The sequence below is a fragment of the Centruroides sculpturatus genome, unplaced genomic scaffold (assembly GCF_000671375.1).
Source record: "Centruroides sculpturatus isolate CEXI.00-Female unplaced genomic scaffold, Cexi_2.0 scaffold1062, whole genome shotgun sequence".
NCBI lineage: Eukaryota > Metazoa > Arthropoda > Arachnida > Scorpiones > Buthidae > Centruroides > Centruroides sculpturatus.
The window spans coordinates 49721-62582 of NW_019385225.1; the positions used below are offsets into that span (position 1 = coordinate 49721).

Consider the following 12862-nt stretch of genomic DNA (forward strand, 5'->3'; position numbering starts at 1 on the left):
TCCCTCATGTGTCGCGTTGTATACGAATAATACCGAACAACAGACTAGAGGCTCTAAGTTCTTACTAATTTAGGGATCGCTTGAATTTACATTAATAAATAAAATGTAAACATACACGTATTTATTTCTATTTGAAATGTCTTAAAGTTAGAGCACCGAGCATCTGAGCATCGTTTAAAATGATATTACATATTGGATGTATTGAATATATATATANAATTGCATGCAATATTAAGTAAAGTTTTCTTAATATAGACTATTTATTTTACATTAATAGCATTACAAAGATCTCGTCCATTTTACATGTTCTTATATTGTTAGTTATCTCTATTTAAATTCTACAGGATTTCCTAAAAATAAATAAATAATTTGAATACATTTATAAAATATCTATCGATATATCGGTATTTGTATAAATTAAAATTGTTAAAAAAAAAATCATTAATCTAATGTTCAAGTTTCGGAAGAAATGCATTAATTCGTTGTTCGACAGTCCAAAATTTCTTATCCTTTATGTTTAAAGGGGAATGCCCTTTAGGTTCAGGAATCATCCAATTTTTTCCATACTCTGTAGCCACGATTAATTCGGTATTACAAGGAACAAGAACCTTCTCGTATACTAATTCTGCCGAGCATAATGTGAATTTTGGGTAAACGTACCTGAAATCAGAATTTCGAAAATCATAAATGATAAAAATATATTTCAAATATTGCAATGTTTTATTGAGTTATATGTATTTACAAATAAGCACTTTATTTTAAACTTATTTAAATATTTTTTTCCTTGTTAATCTTATTTGTATAAACACTAACGGAAGGCAGAGAGCAACCCGTCCTGAATAAGAAATAAGCATTTGTGACACTTCACAAAATCCTGAGATATTAAACGAAATAAAGGCCAACACACAAACATCCATGCAATGTATTTACTTTTATCTTCCCGGCTGATATTTATATAATACTGGAGAATATTGGAATCGTATCAAATTTGACCCTGTAGGTGTTTTGCAATTATCGACGTTTTCAGATACCCTGGACCCAAAAGTAAAATAAAAAATCTAGCAACAAATGTGGAACTTTCCTGGCTTTTATAAAATTTTATTTAAAAAATAGCTTTTGTATTATTAATCACAATAAACGAAATTAGTGTGAGGTGCCATCTCTTGTGAGATTTTGTTGTAAAAATCTTTTTATATTATTAATTATTATAAAATATCAAAAAGCTTAATTTTGAGAGTAATGATGTGTTTTATAAAAAAAAATTGTAAATGTTAATAACAACAGTGAAATCTTCATTAAGTACGACTCCTCTCGCGTTATGGTACATGACCCACTTCTATCTCTTCTCTCTCTCTACCTTTAAACACCAAAATTTAATAGCATCAATACCCCTTATATACAAGTTATCATGCCGAATTTCGTTATACTTAATCTTTACCCCATCCTGAGATATTAAACGAAATAGACACTAACACACACACGGAATTTTTTCTCCTTGTTTGGTTCGGAAGGTCTCAAAAGGTATATATTTACAAAACACCCGGAGGATCAAATTTGACATTATTCTAATACTTTTTCTTATGTTATATCAACCCGGAAAAGTAAAAGCTGGCAAGCGCTCTTATGGCACTCAATTTACAAAGTTGTAAATATGTGTAGCGTCAACTGTTATAAGATTTTATTTCAAAATAATGTTTATACAGTATTACTTTTACAGATAGAATTTTGTAAGGGTATATTTTTCTTATTTTCTTTTATTTTTTTAAGCTCCTGGTTGTGTCAAAATGTAAAGAAAGGCCAAATATGATGTCTTTAAAATTTACAATTTTTTCAAATCACCTCTAAATTCCTACTGTCCATCTGTCTGAAAGTAGAGACGAGATTTAGAAAGCTTAGGGACAGGAGGACCCGATTAACTATATACGAACTTCTGGTGCAAACCAGGAGTTACCTTATTTCAATTAAAAATCTTCCCCTGAAACGAGTTAGATAGATTACCTGCACGACTCTATTGCTAGCAGGTAAAGTATGATTTACAGGGGCAAGACACTAATTTGAGGTGGAGAGCATATATTTTAAATTAAATAAAATACTTACTTGAAACTGTAACCATCTTCTATTGTGTGTTTTCCATACCAGAAATAACTCTGTTCTTCATACGTGAAAAATAAATTCACTTTCAAACGTTTATTCATCAGGACGAATTGAAATGAATTTTCTGGCTTTTTTTAAATAATAATAATAGTAAATGTATTAAACTTTACGGTAAATACATCTAAAGTTTATTTAAAAGTTGTGTTAATAACATTTTATTGTAACATAGTTTATAAACTATATATATAAATTTAATTTATTTATAAAATATAACAGTTAAAACATTAATTATAGTTTTTATACTAAATTAAATTCACATAAATATAGCAAAATCTCATAATTAAAAAGACCATTTTAGGGCTCACAGAGCAGGAAGAATTTATTTTAAACTATTGTTCCTTAGGCACTGCTCAGCAGCTAAACCTTTAAATTTTGGGTCCATGTGCTAACTCCACAATAAAGACCTTCCTGTAAACTTATCTTCTTCGGGGCCCTTCTGAATACTGATATTACTCATTTTCAATATTTTTTAATGTACGATTGTATACTTTATTTTCTAGTCTTTTGCCCCATTTTGACAAAATGGGCTCCCAAACGACTTAGACCCCTTTGCAATTGCATAGTCGCATCTACGGTAGCTTCACCAATGGCTTCAAACTTTTGGACGCCCGGAAACAATAGTTCTTTGGAAACCCTTTCTGCATACATAAATCAACGAGATTCCAGCAAGATATGAAGCAGAATAACACAGCCTTAGAGCATTAGGCTGACGCCTTAATTTGAATTATAATGTATAAAATTAATTTTCTGAGATATCTGAAAAATAATTGACCTAGTTGATATTTACCGTGCCATAGACTGCATGAAGAACTGAGCTTTTCGTTAGCTGATCAATTAGGGACGTATCGAAATCTCTTATCCACGCTGCGAAATCAATATCGTAAACATATGGGATGAGAGAGCATTGCCTATACCAACCTAAATAAAGTAATTTTGTAATATATTTTAAATAAAATACAAAATATAAATAAATATATATATTAATAGAGATCAATTTAATTTATTATTTAGATTAATAATCATCCCGAATAATATACTATTTTATTTTAATACAATTTGTATTATATCCGTAATGTAAGCCGGAAATATATTGAAAAAAAATGCGTTTGAAAAATGAAAATGATCATGGCGGCGATTTTAGGCGTGGTTCTCGAGTGCTGACCCCTGCAGGCAAAAACAATCGAGATGGCGACCAAAATGGTTTGATGGAGAAGACAGTTCCTCTTTCATCTAGAAAAAGCCTTACGGTGAGGCTCATAAATAACTAATTGATGCGATTAGGGGACGATAACTTTATTATGACAATGGCCGATCAGTGTATCGATGTAACAAGCTTGCCAATTGAAATCCGAGAGAAACTAGCGGAATTGGAGCTAGAATTATCGGAAGGTAAATACATTTTAAGATGTAAAATTCCTAACATCTTACTCGAGATACTTACATTATTGACAATGTATATGTGTTACGTGTTCTTATATGAATCCGAGTTGGATAGGAACCGACCTGTCAAGGAAATCGTTTAAATTGATGAGTGGGAAGTCGGGAGAACAAAGAGTTGCTTTCTTCAATTATTTATATGTTAATTAATTAGAAAGGTCAAACAATTTGATATTTCTATTATGTTTCGTGTATTCGACATCAAATGTATATCTCTCATGTGTTCGTTTTAATGCTTCTGTGTTAAAAACAATAGTAATTATTATTTGTCAGTATCTAATCTAAACACAATCTATACATTCTGTCGGCATTTAATTACCGATACTTTTATTCAAAAAAAACAGTTGTAATGAACAATTTCACTTTGATTTTCAATTGCTTTTTATACAACAAGTACTATAACACATTAGTATTTGGGTTTGAAATATTTCTTATTAAATAAATGTTATAAAATATTATGATTTTTATAAAATTTAACCGTCGAGAGAGGAAATTTAATATTCCGGATTAGTCGGACGACGAAGTAACGTCGGTATAAATATTGCCGACGACTCGGCTCGTCTCGTCCCGAGAATATTAAATTGCGATGTATAATTTGAAATTCTCTGATTTGTATTTTTTAATATTCTCTAAATTAAGATTTTTCAAAATTATATAATGTTGTTGTTGTTATAATAATAATAATTATTATTTTTTTTAATAAAACAACTAATGATAGATTTCTTATTCTGTATTCGTTGATCGGTATTTTGACGATTGAAATTTTAACAGATATTCCGAAATTATCAACATGCTACCTGAATATTACTTAACATTTGGTTTTTAACTGTCACTCAAATTTTTATCTATACTATAGTTTAATCAAATTTTATGAAAAATAATTAATATTTACAATTTTGAATTTAAATTCTTTTATTGACAGTTTTCAAATATATTTTTTTTATAAATACTGGCAATAAATACGTTTAAATTCGAAATTATAAATGCAAAAAGAAATGCGTTACTAATTAAAAAAACATCTTAAAAATGCATTCCTTTTTTTTACGTTCATTAAATAATTTAATTGTTCTTTTAGTTCAATTTTCAGTTTTGAAAACAAATTCGTATTCTGTTCTTAACTGAATGTACTTTAAATTTTAATGTTTAATGTCATTACGAATTTAAAAATGATCTGTTATAAAGTATGAGAAAAGAACAATTTAAACACAAAAACAAGTACTTTTATTAGTTTGGCTTTGCCAGCAAAGTTCAGAATTAAAATATAAACGAAATATAATTTTTAGAACCTATTAGAATGCAATGTAGAATAATTTGTATGTTTAAGTGAAAAAATAACTTGTTGAAAAATTATATTAATTTATTATCAAATTTTATTCAATTTGAAATTTACATTTTGAATTTTACTAGTAGTAAAGGAGAAAGTATGCATTTTTTTTGTTAAATTGCTTTGTAAATAGGTTTAAATATATAACTTTGTAGTATGTAATTAAAAAGAAAATTAGATTATTTTATTCCAAAAAGTAATGATTCTTGCTTCTATTATCTTCAAGTTAAAATAAGTGTTAATAATGTTTTCGTTGTTAAATTTACATATTATATATAGTTTGTTGATAAAGTATTTATAATTCAGAAATTTTGTAAATGTATGCTGAATATTGTTTTAAGATCAGCTGTTCGACAACTTGAAATTGGAAAAATTTAGAAAATTCTTTAATGTATTTGAATGTGAACGATTTTAGTTGTGTTTAAAAGCTGCTCCTGAATAAAATAATAGTTACCCAGTATTATTTTTAATACTTAATTTTTAAATTGATTATAATTTCTAAATTATTTTTCAAATTTTGATGATAGTGACTTGGTTTGAATAAGTTGTTTGAAGACTTATCTCGTCGTTATTTTAACTTTAATAATTTGAGGCGGCCATGAAATGAAAGATAGCTCGAATCTTAATTCATTAAATAATTATTTCTTATCATTCTCAGTTATTATTCATTCAATTTATGTTTTTCATTCTGAATTCGGATATATAAATTCTTTTCTTTCTGAAACAGTGATTTAGAAGAGAGTAAATTAATATAGATAATATTGTGTAGATAGGAAATATTTATAATTTTAAAGTGGAAATCCCAAATTAATAAATAATAATTTAATGTAGAATTTATTAATTTTATACACATAGATAACTGCATAATAATCTATTTTACAAATTTTTAACATAGACTTCTAATTAAATTTAACTGATTTTTTTTTTTATTTCAACTTTTGAAATCATTTAGTATCATGAAAATATCAAATGACAATATTTTGAGAAATTAGATACAGTATATTGGTAATTTATCTACTTGTACAATAAGTATTTGCATCATCTCCACTAGATATTGAACTTTATTTCCATGAAATTGACCAAATACATAATGCAAATAATATTTGACTTTAAAATGTTTTGACAACAGAATTTTCTGTATATCTTTTATTATTAATAATTGACCCAAAATGTTTCATAATGGATTTAATTCTGAAATTTTTTATTTATAAATTTATATTTCTTTCCTTATATTCAATTCTATTTTTTATTTTATTAATGTTTGATTAGTTAAAATGTTAAAATTCAAATTGATTTATTGTTTAAAGAAGAAAATTAAAAACATTAATTTTTGAGTGAATCTTACATTCTCTGGTTAATTCTTCATTTTCTGAATTAAGTATTTGCAATAGTGGTTAAATTTTTCTTGCGAATTGTTTTGTAACTATCCAACCAAATCTGATGTTCCACATTTTAAACAAACATCATTAACAATCAGTTAGTTGCAGCATGCTACATCAAAATAGTTCATTCATGCATGTTTAGCTGCATCAAGTAGAACATGGAAGAGAAAACAAGTGCACAAGTAGATGATTATAATCATTTATTATTTAAAAAAACTGATTTTTGATGGTAATTTAATTAACAAATAAGATATATTTATATAAAGAATTATTGTATGTTCATGATTAAGAAATTGCAGGTTTGAATAAAACCAAACAGTAAAGTTAAATATATCAAAAGTAGAATCTAAACGATTAACTATATATACAATAATATTTCTATATTATTTTTAATAAGATCATGCATTTATACAAACATTTAAAGGAAAAATTTATTCATGATAAAATTTTATTTTATTAATAGTTTGATAGCTAACATTCTTCCATAATGTTTATGTAAATCTGATATTAATAATAAATATTTGGTTTTATGACTCAACAACAGAGTTTATTGTCACTTAAAATTTATTTAGTTAAAAAAATTATATTATAATAATAATAATAATAATAGGTTCAAAATTATTCTAAATATTTATTAAATGTTATGAACATAATTTAAAATTATCTTCATAACATTTATTTTTTATAAATTTATATTGTCTTTAAAGTTTTGTTTCCAAAAATGTTTGGTTTTAACAATATGAAATATAAATAAATAATTTGTAATACATTTTTTCATTTAAAAATTATATAGTTATACATAACTTTTAATTATGCATAATTATTTCAGTATTACAAAATAGATATTAATATATATGTTTTAAAAAACATATTTCATCTTCACTTTTAAAGATTATATATAAATATATAAGGAATAATCTACTGAAAATGAATAAATATAATATCAATACATTTAAGAAAAAAGTTTTTAATAATAATTATATTAAAAGAAAATTGTCATATTTTAATGCAATCTCCTCTGAGTGAACATATTTATACTCTTTAGAATTGTTAGTAATTAATTTAAATAAATTTAAGTTTTATATAGAGTTTCTATTTCCATGTTATATTGTAGTAATAAACATTTAAAATCATTCACAAAACAGAAAATAATTCTAAAACCATTGTAATTGTTTTTATCATTATTACACGTTAGAAGTAAAGAAACAATAGAAAAATGAATTTGTTTTATTTTGTCAATACTATTCAAATATAATATAAAATGGCTTTAATGGAGTGAGGAAAAAAATTAAAAAATTTTGTCTTTGATTTTTCCATTTAAAACATTTTTGTGTTAGTGGAGTGTTTGGTCATATTTCAAATTAATTTAAATTTGATTATTAGTTACAAGTATTTTAATACTTTTCTTTGAGTTAATCCTTATATTTTCAAACTTTTATATACTGTATGATAAATTTTCTTATCAGTTTTATCTGATCTTTGCATATAAGTATTCGAGTTACAAGATATGTTCATGTACTAATAAACAAATGATTTTCAAATGATAAATCTTAGTGTTTAAATTATATGTCAAGTATTTTATAAAAGCTTGATATGCTTACATTTAGTTTTATATAATAATAATAATAATTTAATTTGATTTTTGAAGAAAGAAAATTTGAGTTAATATAATAAATTTTTTTATAACTTAATCAATAATAAGTACATTAAATAATAATATTTTGAAACAGCAATTAAATACAAGCTAGTGGTAAATTACCATATTGCAATAATATTGTAAATTTAAATTTATTGTTTAGATGATTATAGCCTATATATTATATATATATATAGTAGTGATATAATTTTTTCATTGTGATATATTTTTATTTAATTTTGCATTTTTCTTTTGTGGAATTTTATATTATTTTTATTCTGTGAAACATCCTATAATTGAAAAAGATGAAATTTGGAATTGTTTATTTTTTTTAAATTTTATAATGAGATTCATTAGCATTGATCCAAATTGTAAATTGTTTCTATAATTATAATATTGCTACTACTGTTAATAATTAATGATTAGAAATGTGTCTTAAGAAATATATATTGCTCTTAGTATCAATACATCTAACTGTTAATATAGGTAAAAAATCTTATTAGAAATTACAATTTAAAAATAATCTAATATTACAAAATGGTCTGAGAAATATTTTTGGTGAAAATAGATCAGTTTTTTAGCTCAAAACAAATCATAAACTTGATATTACATTATTTGATTTAGTTTATAAGTTTTAATCCACTTTATACGATAAAAATATTATTTTGTCTGTCGATAGATACTAATAAAAACTATGTTAAACTTTGGAAAAATGGATGGAAAATTAGTTGTTTTATTGGAAGTTTTACTTGGTAAATTAAAATTGGTTTTTTCAATATAAATAGATAGATAAATTATTTGTAAAATATGGATCATTTAAATAATTTTTTTATTTGTAAAATTAATTTAGATAGTTTTTGAATATTTTAACAGTTTAAAAAAATGAATATTGTTTATTTTTTTAAATTTTATAATGAGATTCATTAGCAGTGATCCAAATTGTAATAAGATCTTGGGATAGGGGATAGACCTTAATCCAGGTCTCTCCCATCTTATTCTGACACCAGCATTCCACTTTCAACTGTAAAAGTATGAAGATGGCTTGTTAACAGGCATGAAAGTGTTAGAATTATTTAATCTTCACCCACTATTAAAGTTGCATTGATTAATTCAGCTGAGTAACCACAGCAGCTAGTTCTTTGTTATCATAGTACTATGTAACTATGTTCTTGTTTTACATCAGTGGTTCCCAAAGTGGGCACTATTGTCCCCAGTGGGCAGTGAGTAAATTTTTAGGGCAAAAAGAAGTAAGGGGGCAGCAGAGGAGCACTGGAGGCAGGATCCTAACTGAATGGTGATCAAAGGCAAGGGTTTAGGTCTTTGACAACCTTTCCTTTTCTTCTGTTAATACACATAAGAAGAAACATTGTGTCTAATGGTCCAGATGTTGAGAACAATATATGGTGAGAATACAAAGTGTGAGGTTTGTAGAAAAATTTTCTAAGAATATTTCTAAGTCTTTCTCACACAAGGGAAAACTGGTTGGGGGCATTGAGTATAAGTTTATGGAATCAAAGGGACAGTGGCTCGAAAAAGTTTGAAAACTAAGATGGTTAGGTTTAGTAGAGGAAATATGGTATTTTCAAATTTATTATCTTCTTCTTTATGAAAAATACAGTAATAATAAAGATATGATTTTAAATTGAATAATCTATATAAAATATTGATTTTTAATTACAGTAATACCTCGACTTACGCTACAATCTATATAAAATATTGATTTTTAATTACAGTAATACCTTGACTTACGCTACCCCAACTTACGTGAACCCGGAGTTACGCAATTTTCAAATCTCGTCAATTCGTCTTTTGTTTGAGCGCCACGTAATTCTTGATTACTCAGTTCCCCACGCTATTGTTCAGCTTATGTTTTCGGACATGTCGCATGGAATCGACACATAGCTACAATTTATTTTGTGTTATTTATTTTTGTGTTTGTTATATCTACAGAGACTTGAGAGACTCTATGTGCTGATTTCTTGTAACTGTGAACGAATCAAAAGATGAGATAAGATTAATGAGAACATTTATTAGCTTATATACAACCGATTTGGTTTACATAAATTGCGAAATTATACCCCGACTTATGCGAATTTGACTTACGTGATTATCGCTCGGTCCCATCTATCGCGTAAGTTCGGGGTGTTACTGTATTAATAATTTCAAAAATTGGCTTTCATTATTAAGGTTAATTTTTTAAAAATTTCTTTATTAATTTGTTTTGTTTAAACTATTTGATAAGTAATGCTCAATACTGTATATATAACAACTAAGTCTAAATCTCTGTAATAAAAATATCTAAAAACTAGAAGATCAGGCAAAGATCTGAATAGTGTAATTTGGTAATGCATCAGGCATGATGAGCAGAATATTGTTTATAATGAGATTCATTAGCATTGATCCAAATTGTAAATTGTTTCTATAATTATAATATTGCTACTACTGTTAATAATTAATGATTAGAAATGTGTCTTAAGAAATATATATTGCTCTTAGTATCAATACATCTAACTGTTAATATAGGTAAAAAATCTTATTAGAAATTACAATTTAAAAATAATCTAATATTACAAAATGGTCTGAGAAATATTTTTGGTGAAAATAGATCAGTTTTTTAGCTCAAAACAAATCATAAACTTGATATTACATTATTTGATTTAGTTTATAAGTTTTAATCCACTTTATACGATAAAAATATTATTTTGTCTGTCGATAGATACTAATAAAAACTATGTTAAACTTTGGAAAAATGGATGGAAAATTAGTTGTTTTATTGGAAGTTTTACTTGGTAAATTAAAATTGGTTTTTTCAATATAAATAGATAGATAAATTATTTGTAAAATATGGATCATTTAAATAATTTTTTTATTTGTAAAATTAATTTAGATAAGATTTAATTTTGAAAACTGAATTTGATTTATCACCATTAGTAATATTAGAAAATTTTAAAACAAAGTTTTTTTAATCTTAATAATTTTATAGGGATGAAAACGAAATATCTTTCTCCTATATTCATTATCAACTAGACAAAATCTAAATTTATCAAAAAATAAAATTTTATGAAATGATTTCAGTTATGCAGAAAAATCTCATTGAAAATCATGAATTGTTGAATTAATTGGCAGACTATATCAAATATTATTTTTATTATTTTCATTTTTTATTTGTAAAAGAAGACCATGAGTGATTATATTATGTACCCAATGTCAGTTTAGAACCATTTTGAGCCAACTTAGTTTAGTATCTTATATAATTAATACACCAAAGGATATTAAGATCTATATAAGATTTATATATTAAGATCTATATTAAGATTTATATTATTTTTATTCTATAAAACATCCTATAATTGAAAAAGATGAAATTTGGAATTGTTTATTTTTTTAAATTTTATAATGAGATTCATTAGCAGTGATCCAAATTGTAATAAGATCTTGGGATAGGGGATAGACCTTAATCCAGGTCTCTCCCATCTTATTCTGACACCAGCATTCCACTTTCAACTGTAAAAGTATGAAGATGGCTTGTTAACAGGCATGAAAGTGTTAGAATTATTTAATCTTCACCCACTATTAAAGTTGCATTGATTAATTCAGCTGAGTAACCACAGCAGCTAGTTCTTTGTTATCATAGTACTATGTAACTATGTTCTTGTTTTACATCAGTGGTTCCCAAAGTGGGCACTATTGTCCCCAGTGGGCAGTGAGTAAATTTTTAGGGCAAAAAGAAGTAAGGGGGCAGCAGAGGAGCACTGGAGGCAGGATCCTAACTGAATGGTGATCAAAGGCAAGGGTTTAGGTCTTTGACAACCTTTCCTTTTCTTCTGTTAATACACATAAGAAGAAACTTTGTGTCTAATGGTCCAGATGTTGAGAACAATATATGGTGAGAATACAAAGTGTGAGGTTTGTAGAAAAATTTTCTAAGAATATTTCTAAGTCTTTCTCACACAAGGGAAAACTGGTTGGGGGCATTGAGTATAAGTTTATGGAATCAAAGGGACAGTGGCTCGAAAAAGTTTGAAAACTAAGATGGTTAGGTTTAGTAGAGGAAATATGGTATTTTCAAATTTATTATCTTCTTCTTTATGAAAAATACAGTAATAATAAAGATATGATTTTAAATTGAATAATCTATATAAAATATTGATTTTTAATTACAGTAATACTTCGACTTACGCTACAATCTATATAAAATATTGATTTTTAATTACAGTAATACCTTGACTTACGCTACCCCAACTTACGTGAACCCGGAGTTACGCAATTTTCAAATCTCGTCAATTCGTCTTTTGTTTGAGCGCCACGTAATTCTTGATTACTCAGTTCCCCACGCTATTGTTCAGCTTATGTTTTCGGACATGTCGCATGGAATCGACACATAGCTACAATTTATTTTGTGTTATTTATTTTTGTGTTTGTTATATCTACAGAGACTTGAGAGACTCTATGTGCTGATTTCTTGTAACTGTGAACGAATCAAAAGATGAGATAAGATTAATGAGAACATTTATTAGCTTATATACAACCGATTTGGTTTACATAAATTGCGAAATTATACCCCGACTTATGCGAATTTGACTTACGTGATTATCGCTCGGTCCCATCTATCGCGTAAGTTCGGGGTGTTACTGTATTAATAATTTCAAAAATTGGCTTTCATTATTAAGGTTAATTTTTTAAAAATTTCTTTATTAATTTGTTTTGTTTAAACTATTTGATAAGTAATGCTCAATACTGTATATATAACAACTAAGTCTAAATCTCTGTAATAAAAATATCTAAAAACTAGAAGATCAGGCAAAGATCTGAATAGTGTAATTTGGTAATGCATCAGGCATGATGAGCAGAATATTGTAGAATGAAGTTCTGTTCCAGATCAATATTTTCTTCCAGAATATTTTTAATTAAATTTAATTCAGAAATTAA

At 26.1% G+C, this 12862-nt stretch overlaps 2 protein-coding genes across 2 annotated transcripts in view; one reads left to right on the forward strand and one right to left on the reverse strand.

Annotated features, from left to right (window-relative positions):
• Window positions 1–294: 294 nt before the first annotated feature.
• Window positions 295–3077, reverse strand: LOC111636399 (fukutin-like). Its single transcript, XM_023381644.1, has 3 exons — window positions 2942–3077; window positions 2098–2222; window positions 295–660 (listed from the first exon to the last, which is right to left on the reverse strand). The coding sequence occupies exons 2-3, from the start codon at window positions 2193–2195 to the stop codon at window positions 447–449; spliced, it is 312 nt and encodes a 103-aa protein (XP_023237412.1). The 5' UTR covers window positions 2196–2222; window positions 2942–3077; the 3' UTR covers window positions 295–446.
• A 222-nt stretch (window positions 3078–3299) lies between these two features.
• Window positions 3300–12862, forward strand: part of LOC111636403 (disco-interacting protein 2 homolog C-like) — a 173766-nt gene continuing 164203 nt past the window's right edge. Inside the window, exon 1 of the mRNA XM_023381649.1 lies at window positions 3300–3543. Coding sequence (XP_023237417.1) covers window positions 3426–3543 — 118 coding nt within the window. The 5' untranslated portion in view covers window positions 3300–3425. The remainder of the gene's footprint in view (window positions 3544–12862) is intronic.

Bases quoted from the DNA above. Each gene is read 5' to 3' on its own strand.
- LOC111636399 (XM_023381644.1), bottom strand. From the start codon at position 2,195: ATGAATAAACGTTTGAAAGTGAATTTATTTTTCACGTATGAAGAACAG. The intron at 661-2,097 runs GTAAGTATTTTA...TTCTGATTTCAG, and splicing joins GAAGATGGTTACAGTTTCAA to GTACGTTTACCCAAAATTCA.